The sequence below is a fragment of the Nannobrachium achirus genome (assembly GCF_963921795.1).
Source record: "Nannobrachium achirus genome assembly, chromosome: 5".
Lineage (NCBI taxonomy): Eukaryota > Metazoa > Chordata > Actinopteri > Myctophiformes > Myctophidae > Nannobrachium > Nannobrachium achirus.
In genome coordinates, this window is record NC_137814.1 from 42,571,411 (window position 1) to 42,594,480 (window position 23,070).

Below are 23,070 nucleotides of genomic sequence, written 5' to 3' on the forward strand. Positions count from 1 at the left end.
GGCCACACACACTGTAACCAAAGTGCCAATATTTATTTTAGGATACCGACGAGGGAAAGTTGATCCTATGCCTTAAAGCTCCAGTGCTCGCCCAGCAGTCTGCTGTCACCCAGGCGGGTGCGTGCCGGGCACGCGCCCCATGTGCGCGACCTTAGGGCGTCTTATATATTTACAGGGTTTTGCCTTTTGTAACAAATAGCAGCATTTCCTTTTTTCTCACTTATCACTTACTCCACTTACTTACTACCTTTAAGTCAAATTGGCAATACTACAATGTAGAAATGCTACAAGTAAAGGTCATGTATTAGACATTAAACCTTTTACTAAACATGAGTAGGCTACTCATTATCAGCTTTTCAGCATCACACTGCCGTAGTATGTTGTGAGCTTGTAGATCTGTATTTTTCCCAAATAGATAAAGTATAAAATAATAATCTAAATCTACAAAGTAATGTGTATTTCCACCAGTGATCACTAGTGCAGCGACGGAGAACCCACCAGTGTTGCCATGTCTGCTTATTATAAGCGTAGTTTTTCTTTAAAGTTGCTTGTAAATACTGAGAGAGCTTGTAAATACTGGTAGTTATTGTAGTTTTTTGGGCTTTTTTCTAAAGTATAGTTGCTTATGTGGGCTTATTTGTGTGTGCAATGCTTCCTAATGTTGTTTAAACCAGTGGTTCTTTTCATGTCAAGGACCCCCAAATTGATATGTATTTCTCCAAGGGCCTCTCTATCTAAAAATATTTTGTGGGACCACTCTACCAGATCTGTGTTCACTTTTTTTAAAGATCTTTTTAGAAAATAGCACATCTACAAGCTCTGCTTGTATGATGCATATACTGTAGGTTTAAAGCACCTAGATATCCAATCTACAAGCTCACAACTCGTTGCTATGTAATGAATTGGTAGCTTAGATTGGCTATTTTGGCAATTCTATTTCTGACACTTTTTGTAAGTGAAAGTGGTTGCATCTGTCTGCTTTCATAAATATTTAACCACAAAAAAAATAATGTCTTTGAATCCATTTGATCTAAGGTTCTTATTCTCCGTTTCTGGAAAAGTTATGGTTTTGGACAGATTTCCGCCGACAGCGACTATACAGTATATAGTCCTTTATGTGTAGTATGTATTATGTGGACCCTTGCAATTATGTGGAGCCCCCTCCATAAAATAATTAAATAAATCCATCCAGAATCCCGTAGGCTAATCTAAAGTAGTTGTTTGTAAGTCACGCACATTAAATAAAAGGTTTTGTTTGAGCATTTTGATTCTCTGAGAAAGAAGTTTGAAAATGATTATTATACATACGCCTCAAATTAAACAAGTCTAACTGTGACATAACAAAATGCCACGCATGACTGGAGTGCAAGAATTCTCTGCAATCTGGCCAGACTTTTTTTCTTTCCTTTTTTTTCACAATAATTGGGATAAAACATCCACGTAATACACAACAATACACAATTGGTTTGAAGGATAACTCTCCCGTGACATTCTGTGTGACTATAAAGACATGAGCATTAGCTCAGAGAGCACAAACACAGATACACAGATAGAAAGGCGTGCGGTGCGGTGCACACAGTGCAGGCTGCATGTGGGAATGGGGGTTGGCTCTGTGTAGCTGGGTGGCTTCGTGGCTCCAGGGCTGATCGTGGGTGAGCGAAAAAGTAGAGGGAGAGAGAGAGACAGCAGCCAGGCCACCCAAGTGGCAGTCAGTCAGAAAACCTGTGTGTGTTTGCTGCTGACCCTTACACATTAGCACAACACTTCCTCAATTTGTCTTCTGTGTTCTCCGGCCACAAATGAATTTCCTCTACCCCCACCACCCCCTTCTTTTTTTTTCTTCGACACACACACCACCTTTCATGATACCCCCCCCCCCCCCCCACAACCCCCCCCCCCCCCCCCCCACACAACCCCCCCCCCCCTCCCCACTGCTGTTCACAACTTTTGAACACACACATTCACAACCTCTTTTTGCTAGCTCGACAGATCGAACACTCGCTTATGCTACTTAGCTAACAAAGAGTTTGTATGGAGACAGAGATCTCGTGTATAGTTTAACAACCTCGGTGACATGCCTCTCCCATTCTCTCTCTCTCTCTCTCTCTCTCTCTCTCTCACACACACACACACACACACACACACACACACACACACACACACACACACAAACGTTAAACTCAGACAATCAGACATCCTTCTTTCTCACTTGCAAAGGGCCCTGATCTAGACTGACAAACTTGGCTGTATATCTGGCCCCAGATCACAGTCCTGTATTTTCCATTAAACCAAGGAAGACCAAATTTCATGTACGTAAAACGTTTCCAAAATCTACACACGCTGTGTGATTTGCAGTGGTGTTGTACAAAAGGCTTCTTGTTAAAAAACGATCTGGATTAACTGTACAAAAGGCAAATTGGTTAAATGTTCCAAGGGATTTAAAAAAGACAGACTTCTGTGGTTATTTATTTCACAGTTGGCTTTTTAGTGCTGTGATCTGAAAGCTATGTTTTAGGCCTGAACACATTATGACGCAATATTTTATGCTTTAAATATAAAGAAATATCAGATATACAAGCTCACAGCGCGACACCGAGTACCGCGCTGCGAGCTTGTAGATCTGCTATTTTTGAAAAATCGTGAAAATTAGAATTTTGACCCGATTCTATAAGTGTCTTTTGAATCCTTCTAAGATTTTTGGAAAAAACTATGTCAGCAATCTGGCCAGCCATCGTCAAAGAAAAGGTCCTTTTCACTTAACTGGAGCTCAGTTAGTCTGTTCTTGAGAGACTACTATGTCAGTGGTTCTCAAACCTTTTCATGTGAAGGACCCCCAAAATTATATTTATTTGGCCACGGACCCCCATTTCAAAATATCTAGTTCCAGGGACCACCCAGAAGCAAAATTTGAGTTACAAACGTTTGCTTTGAAAATACATTATATTCAAAGATTTGCACACATTTTCACGACTTTTTCAAAAATAGCAGATCTACAAGCTCGCAGCGCGGCACTCGGTGCCGCGCTGTGAGCTTGTATATCTGCTATTTTTCACTGGTTAAAGCATTCAATAATTCTAGGCCTAAAATGGGTTAAACCTTTTTTATTCCCACTTAAGACTGTTCCATTCTATTCCATTGTGTTCTGTATTCGGTGTATAGAGGAGACATTCAAGAACTGTTAATGACTCTTAGCTTATGCCCCCTTTTAGATTCTGGGAAACAGATTAGCAAGATTCTTTTCAGGTTAATTTAGCATTGTTTGTTACTTTGTTAGGTTGAAAAATGGCCCCTTATTTAGCTATTTAATTTAATAGAATAAATACTTAAAAAAAGGTTAACAAAAAGGTTCACGTTTCATCTACAAGAAACTGGTTGAGCTTCTCCATAGCCTGCATTCATGTTTAGTTCCTCGAAAGACGCATCAATTATGACCATGAAACATAGCTTTTAGGCTGTGTTTATACAATTGTACAACAAATTACAATGACGTGTGTAGAGTTGTTGTTTTTTAAAGCTATGCATTTGAGCTATTCGATAAATTTACATTCACCCATGTAACTCTTGAAGGTAATAAGGGTCCATTTGGTTCCGTTTGTACACTTTTCAGAGTCAAAGAACACTGAGGATTTTACAGTGCACCGAGAGGGAATGAGCAATGGCGTTGTGGACTTTGTCTCCCAAGCTAAACTAAACTATAGGTCTGAGTTTGCATTACCACCTGCCGTCTATACGTCTGACAATACCTCTGTTACAACCACACAAACAAAGACTCTAAGAAAAGTGTGTTTCTCTCTCATTCTCTGTGTTTTTTGTGTGTTTCTTTCCCCCCTTTAAAGGCAACCATTCATTACGATGACAAAGGAGTAAAGAAATGCATTATCATAATTAATCTTGTGTGAGACTGTGGGTGGCAGCTCCCGCTCTCCTCAGACAGACTGACAGACGAGAGGCGTCCATCGACACGTTTAGGGAGTTTTCTCTGAGAAACTTTATTTTGCACATTTGTTTTGCACATTTTTAAGTCTTATTTGATGCATCCACCAAAACACCATATTTAGCCACTTGATCTCTAGCATCCTCTAGGGGGAACATTCGCCAAAGATAGTAGATCTACAACCTCACAATGCGTTGCAATGTGACAAGTTGTGAGCTTGTATATGGTATTTTTGGTGCAGAAGGGAAAAAAGAGCAGACCAAATACAGAGGCAACTAAGTACTAGTTTTTAGCTTTTTAGCCCGAGACCCAAAAGAGAAAGATGCCCGGGACCCAAACTTGTGAAAACAGCATATCTACAAGTTCACAACTTGTAGATTGCCTATTTTCACTACTTATTAAACATTTGTTTTCTAATTTAGGGATTTTTTGATTTATTAATGAAATTACTTAAAAAAATTGTTGCTTTTCTTTTTATTCATGAAAATCTTAGCTCTTTGGGGAATGTTTTTTATTGATTTGTTATGTTTTGACAAAATGTGGGAAATCAAAAAATAAGGGACCCATAAAAATGTGTATGGGAAACAAACACGGTATTGAGGCTTTAAGTAGATACTAATATTTCAGACCTTGCTTTGTGAGATTTTACCCATCATGCATTGTATAGCCTAATGTAGAACATTTGTGAGGAGGAAGTACAGAGAGTCTAAATGCTTTATTTTAGTAATTAAGCCTAATTAGAACATGAAAATGTGTTCGTTTAAACCAGTGATTTGAGATGTGTTTGCAAATTATTTAGATTTTCTTTCTTTTTTAACACTTGGATATGGGTCTCCACTGTCCACAAATAATAGCAATCCAATCTGTTGCATATAACGTTTTGTGAAAATATTATTCTCTAGACATTTTGTTTGTTGTCTGTTTCAACCAATCTCATTATAAGATGCTCTGTCCATGTCTCAGTGGACAGTTCAGATCACATCATCGTTTATAGGCAAGTTTGGTCCTTTCAAACAAGATTTCAAACTGTCTTTTTATTTATTTTCTTAAGAACAATGGATTCTATGTCAGCATGCTAGCTTTCCAGGAGAGGAAAAGCTGTCATTTCTATTAGCTTGGAATCCCCATCGATGATGTCATTGTTATAGAGCCCCACCACGAGACACTGAGTGAGTGAGTAGACAGAAATTTTGCAATGGCATAAGGACCAATAATGTGAAGATAAGATTGAACATTTTCAAATTCAAATAGAGGGGTGGAGATTCAGGGAATCAAGTCAACACGGCCTCTTAGAGGTTTTACCCTCATTTATTTATGCAGGGGTGTCACACCAAATTCTGGGCCCTGGATACAAGGATTCACTGCGGGCCCCCCATGAATGTTCTTCATAGGGGAGGGTGTTTAACCCATTTAGACTGGGAACGCATAATTATGCATTATGTTGTGCTTTAACTATTGAAAAATAGCAGATCATACAAGCTCGTGCTGGAGCTTGTAGATCTGCTTTTTTTTTTTTTCGTGAAAATGTGTGCAAGTCTTTGAATATTTCAACCCCCCCCCCCTCCTGTATTTATGGCCAAATCTGTGTCACACCTTGTTCGATATGTCAGTTTCGGACCAACATTTCCTTTTGTAAATGAAGGCCTTACTTGATCATACTACAGTCTCACAACAGCATCAAAAGTTGCAGATCCATAAGCTCGAAACACGGCGCAAAGCAACCCGTTTTGAGCTTTTAGATCTGCTCATTTCGAGTTTTTAATTTTAATTCTGAAAATTGACAGTTTTCCACCCGACAGATGACAGACCATCTCATGAGAATTTTCCAAACAATAGAATTGTACTTAAAAGGAGTGCTGCTTTCCCATGCCAATGACAGTGATATTCCCCTGTAGGAGGAACTTATTAACGTATTTATTTTGACTCAGACCATCAAGGTACCTTGTATGCATGGTGACCTCACCAGTAATGCTATAGGTTCAGTCTCTTTTAATGCCATTTAGCCCTAGAATTATTGAATGCTTTAACCAGTGAAAAATAGCAGATATACAAGCTCACAGCGCGGCACTGAGTGCCGCGCTGCGAGCTTGTAGATCTGCTATTTTTGAAAAATCAAGATGTTCTTTTGCAAGTCTTTGAATGTATGTATTTAAAAGCGAACATTTATAACTCAAATATTTGCTTCTGGGGGTCCCTGGAACAACATATTTTGAGATGAGAGTCCGTGGCCAAATACCTGTAATTTTGGGGGTCCTTGACATGAAAAAGTTTGAGAACCACTGATTTATAGGAAGGATTTAGAAGTCGCGTCAAAGATCGGGTCAAAGATATTCAAAGACTTGCACACATTTTCAAGATTTTTCAAAAATAGCAGATCTACAAGCTCGCAGCGCGGCACTCGGTGCCGCGCTGTGAGCTTGTATATCTGCTGTTTTTCAATAGTTAAAGCATAAAATAATGGTTAAAGGGGTTAAAATCTAACGCGACTCGGGCGCGTTCCAGGTATTTGAGAGTTAATGCCCGTTAGCATTAAAAAGTAATCAACTCTTCCCTTTTACAGTCTGTCGAGGGGGGAAGAAATCCCAATATGTAAAAAAACATAGCATGACTCACCATGACAGACTGCCAAGAATATCACGTAGATATGTATATTTGGTTTAATGACAGTGTAAAAAGACATCATTCAAGAATCCACAAGTGTATATTATCATTTATTCAATATTATTCTATCAGCACTCATGGATTTGATGTCATAAGTTAAGATATGAGGCTTGGTTAAAAAATGCCACAGTGCTGGAGCCGCGGTCCACTTTGAGTACAAAGAGTTAAAAGATAATGAAAGGTTTGTTGAAAGAGGTGGGTTTTTTAAAAGCAACCGCTCGTACTCCAGACATACTTTGGTGTGTAAGCCTCGCTTTAATTTTTAATTCAACCCATTAATTTGTCTATTATACGGTGCTCCAAGTGTGGTTATAATTACCCGGCGTGATCAAACAATATTTTTGAAGTATCGTTTTTTAACCCAGAGAGTCTGAGTTTCGCCACACTTCTATGTCCCAATGTCACCTTGCGGATGATTTATCACAGTAACCTTAGTGAACTCGAGCCCATTAGAACGTATTGCCTGCCTCTTTCCTTCTCTTATACGTTCTCTCTCTCTCTCTCTCTCTCTCTCTCTCTCTCTCTCTCTCTCTCTCTCTCTCTCTCTGACCCCCCAAAAAACCATCTCGCCCGCCCTTCACTTTATCCCATTTGCAGGGGTGTCGCACCAAATTCTGGGCCCAGGGTACAAGGATTCACTACGTTATTTTGTGCTTTAACTATTGAAAAATAGCAGATATACAAGCTCACAGCGCGGCACTCGGTGCCGCGCTGCAAGCTTGTAGATCTGCTATTTCTGAAAAATCGTGAACATTTGTGCAAGTCTTTGAAGGTTTCGTGAAAAACCTATGTTTCTATGTCAGTGGTGCTCAAACCTTTTCATGTGAAGGACCCCCAAAATTATATATATTAGACCGCGGACCCCCATCTCAAAATATTTAGTTCCAGGGAGGGACCCCCCAGAAGCTATATTTGAGTTACATTTTCACGACTTTTTGAAAAATAGTAGATCTACAAGCTCGCAGCGCGGCACTCGGTGCCGCGCTGTGAGCTTGTATATCTGCTATTTTTCAAAAGCTAAAGTATAAAATAATTAAGGCCCCTCCACCTTGGGCCCTAGTAACTCAGGGCCCCCCCCCCCCCCCCCCCTTGTGACGCCCCTGCCCATATGAGAAAGAGAAGAAATGCAGCCGTGGCTGGCTCCCACAGCCTTGCTTTACGATAAATAAACACTGGCTGGGCTTGAACCCTGGGTGGCTGCTGGGCCGTGGTGTGACGGCTGAGTGCCAGAGCGGTTCCGTAGCTCTGCCTATAGCACATACAGAACCCTGGACAGCCAGCCAGGCATGCATGGACGGATGGATGGATGGAACCACTGGGGAGAACTGGAATGAAACGGGGGGGGGGGGGGGAAGAGGGATAAATGGAGTGAAGAGGAGAAAGAGAGAGAGAGAAGGCCCAGGAAAAGCAGATTTTGAAAGAACAAAAGTGGAAAACGAATCGAAGTGGGATTACTGGAGAGAAGAAGGGATACATGATGGCTGAGATATCGTCACTGTGTCGGGCGGAAACCTCGTATATCCAAGTTTTAAATTTGTACGTTCTTTCGCAAAGTAAAGCCCTGCTTCATCAGACAAGGCCGTCGCACAAAGGTAGTGAAAACAGCAGATCTACAAGCACACAACGCCTCGCACCGCGAGGCGTTGTGTGCTTGTAGATCGGCTGTTTTCACTATAGTTTAAATCATTTTTAAAATGATAAATGCAAAACGTAGAGTTTCGGACATACAAGGTTTCCACCCGACAACGACGACATAAAAGACTGTGGGAGAGAATCGGGCGTAAGAAGAAGGCCATGTTGATGACGGGAAAGAGAGGGAGGGGTTGGTGAGGAAGAGGAGAGGGGAGCGAGGGAGCGGGGCGGTTTATGTTTGGAGGTCGGGGCGTACGGTTGTGATGGCAGATATCTGGACAGCGCATGGTCATCTCGCATGGTTTATTTATCCAAGGCCTCCAGACCAGGCCTCAGACCTCCCTGAGTTTGTTAGGCTTGAAGGGGGCCCCTACCACACAGCCCAATTCCTCACATTCCACATTAGCTCCCATTTCCAGCTGCCTGCTTCCCTCTACCACCCAGCCCCGACCAGCCAAGCCCGGGCAAACTATGCCCAGTTCCAGCAAACTGGAGCAACAAACCAGCCACTGCCATCCCCAGAAACATGAGCACACTATAAGCGAGCACTCGGACAGATGGTTGAGAATGAATCTGTTTAGCAGGGATATTGACCAATTCATGCTCCGTCGTATGACGGTATCGCACAGACAATAGATGACCTACAAGCTCACACAATGTGTACGACTAAGTATACGTCAGGGATATCACCGAAATGTATGAGTTCATTGCAGCTGGAAGAGTGTTGTAATCAAATTGCCGAATCTACGGCCGCAGTGCAAAGTTAAATCCTATAACTATTACTTTAAATCCGAATGGGTGCAGAGTGTAACTAAATACTATATTACTGTGTAAGCGAATCATATGTGTTTATGTTAAGCCCATATCAAGACACCAGAGTCAAACAGTGAGTCTAAATAACTCGGGTAAATGTTTTACATTTTGTCATTTCGCACTCACATGCACAGACTCGCACAGCGGGGGTCTCTCACTGGGGGCCAGTGTTGGTTAGCTGACATGTGTAGGGTATTTCATAACTTGATTGGCCATGAAGCAGCAAAAGACCCACTTTACTCGTCAAAAAAATGGCAACCATGTGCCAGGCTCTATGCATATACGCCATTTTGTTCTACTTCCGGGTGTCTTTCGACTTCCTTCACAGGTGTTACTGACGATACTAATTAAGGCTCTGTTTGATTTATTGCACAGTGGTTCTTTAATTTCAAGGACCCCCATAACTCTGTACAAATGGAATCAACAAATGGAATCAAATGGACCCTTGCGAGTCCATTTGCTTCCATTTGTACACTCTCAGAGTTACACACCTGTATGGGGATTGGGGACATTTGGAACCCACTCAAGAACACTTTGAGACCCACTGGTGTAGCAGAGTGTTTCCAGTGAGCCAACATGCACAATATCAGCACCCTGACTCTGTTTGACCAGAATGGAACAGACCCTTCATTAGTATCATCGGTAACACCTGTGAAGGAAGTCAAAAGACACCCGGAAGTAGAACAAAATGGCGTATATGCATGACCCTATTCTCATGACACTTGTACAACATATACTGTCAATATATGGTTCATTAAAACACATTTCTGGTGGTCTCATTACCATTTCTGTCTGTCAAATAATGGGTTTCATTTGTTCTTCTGTCACAAATAGGATTTAATTAAATTATAAACTGACCAAAAACCTTTGTATACATTTGTTTTCAGAAATAAAGAAAAGTAAGTACATGCATCCATCAATACGACAATGTTGACTACATCAGTTGATCTAAAACCTTTTCAGACAAGGACCCCCAGATGAACATGTATTTGGCCAATGCCTAACTCACTTTTTTGCCTATAGCTCTACTCTCCTAACACTGCTCCATCATTGATACATTGTGCCTTATTGCCTATGTCCTGCTTGTCACATTCCAAAAATGACTTTGCAGAAAGTGCTTTTAAGTCAATTTCTTGACATAGGCATTCTGATTGAACATTGGCAATAAGGCAGAATTTATCAGCAGAGTTAGGAGAGTAGAGCTGGGCAGATATACTGTAAATAAAGGCAGATAATCCTCTCCTGAAAACCTTACAAATATGAGTTTGGCAATTATGCTATAGGCTAACGATATTTTGTGCAAAGGACACCCATACAAGATTTCTATTTAAGAAATATATTAGGCATAGTTTTATTGAGGTTAGGATTAGGGTTAGGTTTTGGCATAGTTTTATTGAGGTTAGGGTTAGGATTAAGGTTAGGTTTAGGCATAGTTTTACTGAGGTTAGGGTTAGGTTTCGGCATAGTAGCATTCACCAGGTTAGCATTCACCAGCATGGGACTAATGCATGGGCTTCTTCCACATCCAGGTGAACTAAAACAAGCGCTCCTTTCCCAATCTAACTGGTTTCTCAAACTAACTGTAACATACATACATACATATACATACATACATGCATACATACACACATCCAATACACAGCCAATGTATATATGGTTAAAGCAGTTTAAAGTATGTTTATGTTCTATTAACACATTTTACTCAAGGGCCTCTGGGAGTCACCAGACCCCACCACACGTGCCTGTTTCAGTCTGTGCTGCTATTGATAAAGATAACTTCACAACAAGTTGTAACAGAAATGAAACCTGGAGCTACTGTTATATAGCCGTCAGACACCTATATCCAAATTACTTTAGTGTCTCTGGTTGCATCTTGGGGCTTCATTTAAAGGGCCTAGAACTGACAGTACCCACCTGGCAAATACTGCATACAGCACAGCTGGTTGGTAGGTTCTTTTGGAACTAGAAATGGACAGAGTAAAGTCCTACTCTGGATGGTAAGCCTGCAGCAGTGGTTCTTCCATGGGGGTCCCTAGCTATTTGAAAATTGTTGGTCTACATTTAAGGGCAAATGTGATTTGGGGAAGCGTTTTTTTTTTTTTCAAAACTTATACAGGCGAGAGATAATTATGAGGAAGCAATCAAAATAGATTCAATGAATGAGGTAATTTGGTTTATGGTTGATGCTTATGAAAATAAAAAAGTGCAGAGTAACCTCAGCCTTTTACCAAGGCTTGATGGCATTGGCAAGTAAAGAAACTGCTACTCTGTATATTAAGGAGAAGTGGGAAACTGCATTTAAGGTACAAAATCATGATGAGGACTGGTACAACATGTATGTAAAACAAATTGCACGGCCGTATGGACCATGGTCAGTGATGAAGAAGACTAAACTATGAGATACCCAAAACAAGTGCTACTGTATTGGGAAACTTGACAGGATAATACACACAGAGAAGAAGATATGTAGTTAAAGTATTATTGGCAGCTTGTAAAAAAGCAATTTCCAGATCCTCCAATTTGTGAGCATTGTGGAGGAGACATTTGTAATGGAGAAACGAACTCATAACTTGGTATTGCAAGAGACTATAGTCTATTCCTCGAAGAATGAGAGAAATGGACTGAATATAGAACCCAACAAGATGACACCCCTAACAAGGATGGATCATCATGAATGAACTGGAATATGATCCTTGATAATGTTACATATCGTCGTTGTCGGGTAGAAATCTTGTATCTCCAAGTTTCAAATGTGTACGTTCTTTCGCAAAGTAAAGCCCTGCTTCATAAGACAAGGCTGTCGCACAAAAGTAGTGAAAACAGCAGATCTACAAGCACACAACGCCTCGCGCGAGGCGTTGTGTGCTTGTAGATCGGCTGTTTTCACTAGTTTAAATCATTTTTTAAATGATAAATGCAAACCAAATGCTTTTAGACATACAAGGTTTTCACCCGACAACGACGATATGAACCCCTGAACTGTAACTGAATGAAAATCTGCAAGTAAAAATGTAGTAAAAGACATATCAATTCGTGAAATGAAAGTGTTTGATAACCACTGGCATACAACAGTATAAAGAAGAATGCACATCAGCAGATATGAGCCATCAGGACACTTCCAACCTTTCCTTTATCTGTGAAACTACAAAGTCAAATCCTCAGTCCTGATCTCACTTTGAGGCTGTCAAACTGGACCCGTGGGGGACGGGAGGGACCCTGCCCCACATGGCTGGGGGCGACGGGGGGCCGTGGGGGACTCTTAGAAACCTTTCCATCTCATACGTGGTTTCAGATTAAACCCACGCTCTGAAGCCTTGAACTCATGCATGGCAAAACATGGAAGCTTTCCAGAAAGGTTTAGACTGGTAGATAGTGCAGGTTTCATGTTGAACCATGTTGTTTCTTCAAAAATCTGAAATGATTTGAAGGAACCTTTTGAGGGAAGCTCTAGGGCAGTAGTGGTTCTCAAAGTTGACCCTTATCTGTAACTCATAACATAAGAGTGTACAAATGGACCCATGCAGGTCCATTTGGTTATATTTGTACACTCTTAAAGTTTCTTTAAGACTGTACACTGTTCACCCCCAAAATGACTTATTTTCTATTGATTACTCACGCCATGGAGACTTGAGTTCGATAATATATATATTTTTTGTATTTGTCACATTCCAAAGACAAAGTTTTGATTATAGTAAATTTACCCCCATTGATTCCAGATGGGACAAATGCGACAGAATATAAAAAGATATTATTGAAGTCTCCATAGCGTGCGTAATCAATAGGAAAAAAAAGTCATTTGGGGGGGTTCTTGAAATTAAGACAATTTGAGAACCACTCCTCTAGGACGGGTCGGGAGAAAACGAAAAACTAAATGTTTTACATGTTTTTTCGTGTATATATTTTCTGCTGCTCTGCCAAAAGCCTTTTTGCTACACGCAGAAGAGGTGACGCTACATCTGTTGGTCCTAAACATTTACCGCACACACATGCAGTGGGCTACACACAAATGGATATGCACACCACACATGTGACATGCACACTTCACAGTTGTCTAACAAACTGGACTCAGCAAAAACTGAGATGAGGGCAAAGTTGGTGTTTTGCAATGTAAAGGGTTGGTGATATAGGCCTACCAGTGGTTCTCAAAGTGTGGTCCAGGGCCCCCCCAGGTCAGGTGTCATGGGCGGGGGGGGGGGGGTTACAAGAGGGGTCCTGAGGCAAAAATAAATACTCAATCTGCAAGCTAACAACATGTAGCAATGCAACCCGTGAGCTTATAGATCCACTATTTTCAAAATATGTTATACACATATTTTCTTATGGTTGCACAAAATATTTTCCAATGGGGGTCAGTCAACATCAGGTTGGGGGTCCGTTACAAGCATCTGAGAACCACTGATAACAATTCACAACCCTATGGTAAGGTTGGCATCTTTTTCTTTTTCTAGTTTTTAATAAAGTAGAAAATCAGATGCAGAAGATAATGTGTTTCATGCATGGGGATGATGGGGTCACTGGCATGTGATATTTTCTCTTTACACTTCGTTGCACGGCGTTGTTTAACTCATTGACTGCTTGGCGCAAGTTTGACGAGTTATTCCCAGGCCACCTTGTGACAAGTTCGTTTTTTTTTAAACTCTGGATGGCGCTGTTTGCTAGCTTATGGGTCACCAATTATTTCCGAGGGAGCTGTAAGGTCACCTGATACGTTGATGACATCACCGGACTAAAAACAGCCTTTCCGTTTTTTTAGGGGGAAAAGGGAAAAAGCCTTATACAGTAGTGTTATAGTCTATGGGAGGAGTGGAGGAAAGTGATGTTGGATGGCGCTGTTTGCTAGCTTATGGGTGTGGGTCACCAATTATTTCCGGGGTAACTGGAGTCACCTGATATGATCACGTAATCGTTGTTGTTTTGGAAAAAAAAGGCTAATAGGAGAGTGGTGGAAAGCGAGGTGGACGCGAACATTATATATTTTGACTCCAGCTCCAGGACACCTGTGGGCATCTTTTGAGCCCTCCGGCAAGGAAATCAGCGCATCCTGGAATATTCTATGAATTTTCCAAGTTTAGTGAAAATCTCTGAAAGTGTGTCAGGGAACGACACATAAGTCGCATAAACAACGTTGGCTAGGTCGGCTTTAATATTTTCGAAGCGCGCGGGCGACACCGTCGTACGACGAAGTATAGGCTATAACTCGGGTTTAGTAGGCTACAAGCCAGGCCACTGGGAATAATGTGCAGCAAACTGTGTGTGTGTGTGTGTGTGTGTGTGTGTGTGTGTGTGTGTGTGTGCGCGCGTGCGTGCGTGCGTGCGCGCGCGCTGCTGAGTTTATTGAAAGAGTTCCTCTCTCCCTCCCCCCAGCCCTCCTCCTCTCTCCAGCCAGGCAGCAGAGCGGCAGCCTGGGTGGTCTGCCTCTCTCTCTCTCCCTCCCTCCCTCTCTCTCTCTCTCTCGCTCTCTCGCTCTCTCTCTCTCCACTTTGGTGAGCTGTTGCTTAGCAGCTAATAATAGGCGATGTTTGCAAAGTAATTTGCCTCTTCCTTGGCCAATGGGAGCCGGAGCACTTTTCCATCAAACCTCCCTTTTCAGGATTTGCCGAGAGGCGAACTTCTCCATAATGTTATTGCCGCTCCGGGACGCGGACTGTTAGTTAGTTAGTTAGACTTGACACGAACAGAGAGACACAACTCAACGCCACCAGCACAGCCGCTGCCGCTGCTCTGTGAGACGTTTGTTTTATATAAGCTACTGTCGGGGACGGATGAAGACTGAAGGATTTATACGGATTTGGGCGCATGATGTTGGGATGGAGTTTCGAGACTTGTTTGGCTCAACGGAAGATTAGAACGCACTCTTCGGACTTTTCTCCGCCGGCGGCGCTGGATGCGCTCGCGTCGTTCCGTGTTGGATTATTGTTGTCGCCTTGCCTGAATCCGCATCGTCTCCCCGTCGCTTCGCCGCTCCGCACAGAGCCGCTGATCTCTCGCTTGGACCACCATGGCCTCGGATCACCGCGGGGTCCCGGCGGGGTCCGCCGGCGTCTTTGGAGGTTTACCCCCGAGTTATACGCGTTCCCAGCCGCCCCAGAACCCAGACCTACACCGAAGAGCCAGTTATTGCCACGCCGCTTTCGCACTTAAACAGATTTCAAAGGTGATGATCGCACGACAACAACGCTTTGCTTGTTTTTTTTAAAGTGGCATTTTATGAATTCTGTGAAAGCAGCTCCATTCAGCTGACTGTGTGAATGGACTTTTATAGATTAATATCTAGAATGAATCGTGAAAGCGAAGGTGCATGACTGAGGAGATGTGGGTGGTATAGGCTGGGCCAGTGGTTCTCAAACTTTTTCATGTCAAGGACCCCCAAATTGACACTTATTAGCCCGCGGACCACCATAAAGAGATTTTTAAGGCTATGGAAGTGATTCTCAGCCATTTTAATTTCAAGGACCCCCAGTTTGACATGCATTATAGGCTACAGACCCCCATTTAATGGCATTTCTATCTCTGAGACCCCAGTTTATATTGTAAAATCAATGTTAATTTAACTCTCTCGAGTTACATATCCATAAGGGTCCATTTGGTTCCTAACTATCATTTAGCTGGGGACCCCCTGGAACACCTTCAAGGACCCCTGGGGGTCCCCGGACCCCGTTTTGAGAACCGATGTTATAGATTGATATCTAGAATCAATCGTGGAAGCTAAAGGTGCATTCACGACTGAGGATATGTGGGTGGTATAGGCTGCTATGCGTGGTGGGGGTTTGACAGTGTGTGGGGGGTAGTAAGGCTGTTATAAAACATTGTTACAAACAAGTTTGCTATTTGTTTGCTGTTCGCTTTAGTTGGAAGGCGATGATCCAACGTCCCATTCATTGTAGAAAAGAGTGAGAGCGGAGTGGAGCTGTTCTGTTCTGTTCCCCCCCGCATGCAGTGAGTGGTCTCTGTGCGCACAAGGGTTGTGTTTGGATTTGCGGTGGGTCTTGTAAAGGAATTCATTGATTGAGTTTGATCTGACAAAGCAGATCTGTGGACCGCCCGGACGCTGGGACGTGCTTCGGCACAGCAGAGGCAAACCAAAACACAGCGCTGCTGCCTGGCCCCCCCATGCACTGTCCTGTCCTCTCTCTGCACAATAGTTTAGTCCAGTGTTTCCCACAACTTGCACATTTCAAGGTCTCCCCTTAACTCTTGACAGTGTACAGATGGAACCAAATGGACCCGTTAGGGTTCATTTGGTTCCATTTGTACACTGTCAAGAGTTACAGACTTTGTATGGGTCAATCCCCCCCTAATGGAACCCCCTGGAATCCACTTTGAGAACCACTGGTTTAGTCTGACAGAATCATGCAACAAGTCATTATGAGAATGTCAACGCCAAAGAGTTGAGAGTAGACATGGTGTTTCTTGTTCTAACTTTAACCTACTTAACAGGCGATTGTGAATAACAAGAGACACTGACTATACTTCACATTCTTTAAACAGTCGTAGGCTATGCTTATTTATTATAGTCGATATTAGACTGAATAAGGCTACGCATGTTCACAAGTTGACACCCTAGAGCCAGGGTAGACTATATGTCTTTCTCCTTTTTTTTCCAACTGTTAAAAATACAAGCAGTAGACCTATCTGTGTTTAGACTTACAACTAAACACACACTACTTTATTGTTTGTGGCTTTGACATCCTGATACTTAATCCCCAATAGAAAACCCACTTTTAGTAGGCCTATGTCTAGAGGAGTAATAGTTTAGACATTTATGGTCTAATAGTTAAAAGGATTTCACGATGACAACAGACAGCAAAAGCCAAAGTCTGCTGCAAGAGGACAGGCGCTGTTTTAATTCCCATGGCTGTCTTTCGTAGCTTTAAGCCTACTGTGTTGTCTGAGCAGAAACGAATCGATGCTGAACAGTTATTCATAACAACCTTTGGTGTTATTAATGGTAGGCCTGGCAGACATTGGCACCATTTTAAGTGGGGTAAGTGTAACTGTGGTGCTGTGAGAGACCCAGTCTGTCCAGGGTGTGACATGAGTTCAGTGGTGGTGAAGCTGGTCTGTATAGCAGGACCAGCATGGACTGCTTTTTGAGTTAACTCTGAATCTAGCTTATTGTATACAGGCTATCGGTACACAACGACTCGTGTCACTTGTCATACCCACTGTTTTCACAAATGTGCAATGGAATTAAGCATAGGCGCCTACAGCAATAACAAACCTCTGCTGGTATTCTTTGGACATAGCCACTGAGTCTGTCATAATAGTTGATTTATACAGTAGATGCGTGTGTGGACGATCATAGCAACCGACGGATGAAAGTAACGAGAGCGAGACATGTCTTTATAAGCAATCTTTTTGTTTGCAATACAATGATAGCATAGACATGATGACACGGGTATTACTGCTGTATTAATGCTTGCCCTCTCTGTCCTGCCTGTCCTCCAGGGCAAGGCTGTTGGTCAGAAGGCTCCTCTGTGGATCCGGGCGAGGTTCCAGGCCCTGCTCTTCTCTCTGGGCTGCCACATCCAGAGACACTGTGGGAAGGTGCTGTTTATCGGACTCTTGGTGTTCGGTGCCCTGTCGGTGGGCCTGCGGGTCGCAGCCATCGAAACGGACATCGAACAGCTATGGGTGGAAGGTGAGTTTTCATGTTTATCTTCACGCTGTGGCAAGAGGGTGATCGTTTGTGTGTGCGTGTGCGTGTGCGTGTGTGTGTGTGTGTGTGTGTGTGTGTGTGCGTGCGTGCGTGCGTGTGCACATGATCTGTCATGATCATTTTGTGGTGGAAGTTGTCCTGTGGATGTTTTTGACAGAAAACATATGGTAGAGTTTACCTATCCCTCAGGTATAAGCGATGTCACTGGTAACTATAAGTAGCAGTGAGGCTATAAGTTCATGTCTCGAGTTGGGAATTGTCCCTCAAGTTGAGTGTTTTTTCTATTGATTTTAGAGGATGTCACATTTTGTTGAGTTTGAATGACAGACAGCAGTGGGTGGTGGAGAGAGGCAGGGTGGCCCTGTTAGTGTCACCTCAGTGCCATGGGAGGGCACAGAGGTGACCTAACAGGTTGACTGAATGAATGCTTGAGATGTTTCAGGATGTTTCCCCAGGTATGTCTCATATTTGACTGGTTAGAGACTAGAGATGCACACGAACCACTTTTAAAACCTTATATACTTTGTTGACCGGGGTCTATACTTGAACCCCTCCTTTTTTTACCCTTGACACCAAATTGCTTCTGCATAAATTGTGACACGCTGTGAGCCTATATTCACCTATTATGACACGCCCAGAATAGGGATGTGAGGGTTGATATGGTTAATAGCAGGTGGCATCAGAGCACCGTAAAGACCACAAGCTTAATCTCGCTTCTTGCTTCTCGCAGAAATTAATTTGTTCAGTGAATTTGTGTAGTGGACGAGTTGGTGTTTTGTGACATGAAAAGGTCAACTTTGATAAGTTCTGCTTGATTTTTATCGCTGTATACTTTGCTTGACTCCTAAGAAATACAAAGCTTTCTCCGACACCACTACTACACGACAGAATCTCTCTGCCTGTCATTACCGCTGTGTGTGTGTGTGTGTGTGTGTGTGTGTGTGTGTGTGTGTGTGTGTGTGTGTGTGTGTGTGTGTGTGTGTGTGTGTGTGTCTGTGTGTCTGTGTGTGTGTCTGTGTGTCTGTCTGTAAGTCCCCATTGCTCACAACTCTTTCCCCTCTGTATTTGACATCTTTCCTTCTCCATCCTTAAGGTTATCTGTACATTTTCGGGGGCAGAGGCTGCTTTATTTGGTTTTTCACACTGGCCAAATTCCTTTTAAACCCCCCAGGCTTTCAGTGCCGGGGCTGATCCCCGCAGCAGATGGGCTCTGTGAATGGTTAGCCATCTTTGAGGGCCCTGACCCCCCCCACCCGTACCCCCCCCCCCCCCCCTCCCCCTCGGCTCCCTGTGTGGTCCCTAACTATTCTTGGATTCCATTCAACAAGAGGCAAGCAGGCAGGCAGCCCCCCCCCCCTCTACCTACCCCTCCTTCTCCTCCTCCTTTCCTTACAAGAGGAAAAAATATATATAAGTGAATGCAGCTGAAGTTTACCCACCTGTTTTGCACGCTCTAAAAGTGCCACAGCAGTTGGGTGAATATAAACAGACCATAGGGAGCTTTAAGCCCACCAAGTCACCAGGGTGCTGGTGGGGGACTAACTCCCACAGGAGACCCACCCGGCTCACGGTGGTGTTTTTTCAAGCGGTGATCTTGAGTTTCCTGACTTTCTGATTAGGCAAAACTCAATAAATAAATACTCATTAAAGTCCTTGGCCTAACCACTTAAGCCCTATATACTTCACCATACAACAAATAGCAGAAATAGCAATCAATATCTAGTTCCACTATTTCTGAAAATAGATAAAAAGTAAACAAAAAAATATATAATTTTTCCAAAATAGGGACGTCACAATTAATGTGGTTATGGTAGCCTTTCCGATGTCTGACAGATAGAAGAAACTACTGCAAAAAAATACACACAACGGAATAGATATATGTGTCTCCATGCTTTTGCCACAGTTACATTATTGCTTGGCATCGTAGGCCCGGGTCGGTTACCTCGCGGGCTAATTGGTAGAGCGCTTAAAAGGCGATGTTTAGGTGTTTACGTGCCAGTTGTTTTGCTTGCTGTGGGATTGAGAGAGCTGAACCGATGGTGCTGAAAAGGAGCGCTGTGCCTTTAAGAGGCTGTGGCCCGTGTTTCTAAAGTTTCTGCCTGCCTTGTTTCCACCAATAGCCCATTGACAAAGCTGCTAGGGCCTCAATGGAGAGTAAAGTGGTCGGTAACAAGGAGAGGTTAGTTCTCACACACAAGCCCGCTGTTATACTTGGCCGTACCACAGTGTGGCACGCCTAAAAAAATAAAAAAAATAGCTGATCTACAAGGTCTCACAACACATTGCGTTTGAGCTTGAGGAACTGCTATATTCATGTGCGTGACACTGTTGAATGACAGAGCATAATAGACAACACACACACACACACACGACGCACGCACACACACACACACACACATAGGCCTACACTCAAACGTGCAAGCTCTGTCTCCGAAGAGGGGGGAAGATATGTTCACTAATGGGACGGTTGAGCTCATAGCTCAGTTCAGCAGATGTACAGAGATGAGAGGAGACACATGCATACACGATGATGGATCAAATATCAATTTGCCATATCTTCTGTGCTGTCAGTTTCATGTTCTTTTCGGTGCTCTTCTCTGCATGCCTTCACTGAGAGCTAAAGGAGCCTGATCCACAGGTCTCTGCACCAGCCTCTTAATAATGTTGCCACTACGGTGCATTTCACTAAAGGATATTAGTCTAACGTAGGGATGGGACGTTATGAACATTTCATATCACGATTATTGTGACAAAAGAAATAGCGATTTACGATATCATTGTTATAATCAAAATCCATTATCTTGGGGCGGAACATTTGCCAAAATGCGACGCGTTGTGAGCTTGTAGATCGGCTATTTTTTGGCAAATACATTTGATAGAGAGTGAAAAAACGACTATCAAGCACGTATATTTTAAGTACCTTTTACCAGTTATAGAGGGTTTATGTGGTACCGGATATGCAGCTCGGTGTGTGTATGTGTGTGTGTGTGTGTGTGTGTGTGTGTGTGTGTGTGTGTGTGTGTGTGTGTGTGTGTGTGTGTGTGTGTGTGTGTGTGTGTGTGTGTGTGTGTGTATTGGGGCATCGTATTGCATCATCATAAAACAAGCACACTTGTCGTCTTTGCCACCTTTGGTGGCAGCTTGCCTGTCTGCCAGAATATCCTGCTGGGCAGCTGCTGTCTGTCTGCTCTATCTGTGAAGTCAACCCACCTGGACGTTGTCTAATTAGCCTCTTCCCTCCTAAAGCGCCAGTATGCTGAGCACAGCAACAAGCTGGGGGGTCATTCTCATTAGTGTTGGATAGTATGTCCCTCGTTTGACGCGACCGCTCCTAGTAGTTAGGATGGGTGAATGCAAAGGACACATTTCAGTAATGGGCAAATGTATAGTGACCAAAAACACAACTTATGCTAATAACTACTGTGAATTTGATTGATTGATTGATTGATTGAATACATTATTAACAGTTTGCCCTACTTAGTCGTACAGCAGTGTCAAAACGGCGCTTCTACAAGCTCACAATGTGACACGACGTTGTAGATCTGCTTATCTTTTGAAACATTTTTTAACGTGTTTAAGCCTGTCTGTGGGCTTTTATAAATATTTAGGCATAAAGCAATGAAACGTATTAAGAGCTTGTGACGAAATAATAACTTAATTTGATTCCATTTCCTGAAAAGACCTGTCCATACTTTCTCCGAAATGTTCCGTATGTTGGACTTTCCGACGTGCAACATTTCCAAACTCCCATTTGGTCTAATGCTTTTCAGAAGTCGCGAGTGATGTGATTTTTGTAGTCGAACCGGACCTTTTGACCCAAAAATGGGCTGTTTTCGGTCAAACTATGGACAGCCAGGCCTTAATTCTTGGACATACAAGTTTTCCACCCAACAGCGACAATGTGTTTGATAGCTGGGCTCTACACTGCTTGGCTGTGGAGCAAGAAGGAGAAACACTAGGATTACCCCCCTCTCCCCTCCCCCCAGCACACCTGTGTAGCTACTAGCTAGGTGTGCATGTGAGAGGTGTTGTGTGAAAACTATCTGTGTTTAGTCTGACAAGGGGATTAAGAGGACCATTGTTGGCTCACTGCTGAGCTACCGAGGGGAGAGGCTCGACACAGAGAGACTCCAATTCCTCACTGTTGTTTGCTACCTTAAAACGCTTCTCGGGCGAGCCTCGTTTCGAGAGCTGTTGTTTCGTCTCTCCAATATGCTCTTGTCTCGTTTTATTTATGCGTGCGTGTGTGTGTGTGTGTGTGTGTGCGTGTGTGTGTGTGTGTAAATATTAGTATACACATGATGCATAGATTGCATCATCTTTTCTTTTAGTAGCCAGTGACATGTTTAACCACTTTTTGCCATGTATACTATATACTATGCGACAGAGGGTGAGAGTTGGTGTGAGCCATGCAACATGTGAGCCAGCCTGTATTGTCCACAGTGAGAAAGGAGAAGGTTAATAAAACGAGGTATAGGAGGAAGGGTGGTGAGAAGAGGAGGCCACTGGGGGTGGGGAAAGGAACTGAGCTGAAAGTTTAAGGTCTAGTTGACACTTTAATATTTTCTCTTTGGTCTGTCTGTGAAAACAACACATATCAAGTAAGGTGCTACCTCCATAGCCATATACTTTGTCATACGCCAGTGTCCTGTGACAAAACTGTCAGGTCTATGGGCTCACAACAACGCGCCGCATCCGTGGCATGTCGGGAACCTAATAGATCTGCTGTTTTCCGCATGTGACACAGGCATATAACGGGCATCATTATCTCTCCCTCTATCTCTTTTTCTTTCTTCAGAAAAATTGTGGATTTCAGTGTGGTCAGAAAGTGATCACTCGCTCGACTGTGTTAATAATAATAATACATACCTACATCATCCCGAGGGGGAAATTAAGTATTTTCAGCCCAACCCAGCTGATTTGCTGCCCACAAGGAGCGCGGTGAGCAATTAGGGGTTAAGAGTCTTGCTCAGGGACACACATCGACATTGCTACCCTGGCCGGGAATCGAACCAGGGGCAACCAGGGGCTCTGGTTCCCCAGGCGGGCTCCCTAACCATTCAGCTATTAGTCAACATCAAGTGTGAATAATCAGATATGATACATGTAAACCATTTGTATCCTGTAGTCAGTTTCAGTGTGTTGTATGTGTAAAGTCGGACACAAATGGTCAAGCCTTTTCTTTACTCGAGCTACTGAAATGATTCCCTCTCTCTCTCTCATAAAGGTCCACTTCTGAGTAGCCTGTTTAAGAGAGAAAGAGAGAGAAGAGGGGCGGGGGGGGACTACATGTACAAGTGGCGGTGTTTACTCTTACATTAACTAAACTCATCCTTCTTGGCAGAGTTTGGGTGAGGCATATGAAAGACGT

At 43.0% G+C, this 23,070-nt stretch overlaps 1 protein-coding gene across 1 annotated transcript in view; it reads left to right on the plus strand.

The window, feature by feature from the left end:
• Positions 1 to 15,038: 15,038 nt before the first annotated feature.
• The window catches only part of ptch2 (patched 2), a gene marked incomplete at both ends in the record, with an annotated part of 48,527 nt that continues 40,495 nt past the window's right edge, over positions 15,039 to 23,070 (plus strand). Inside the window, 2 exons of the mRNA XM_080725803.1 lie at positions 15,039 to 15,194; positions 17,489 to 17,681. Of these exons, the coding sequence (XP_080581929.1) occupies positions 15,039 to 15,194; positions 17,489 to 17,681 (349 nt within the window). The remainder of the gene's footprint in view (positions 15,195 to 17,488; positions 17,682 to 23,070) is intronic.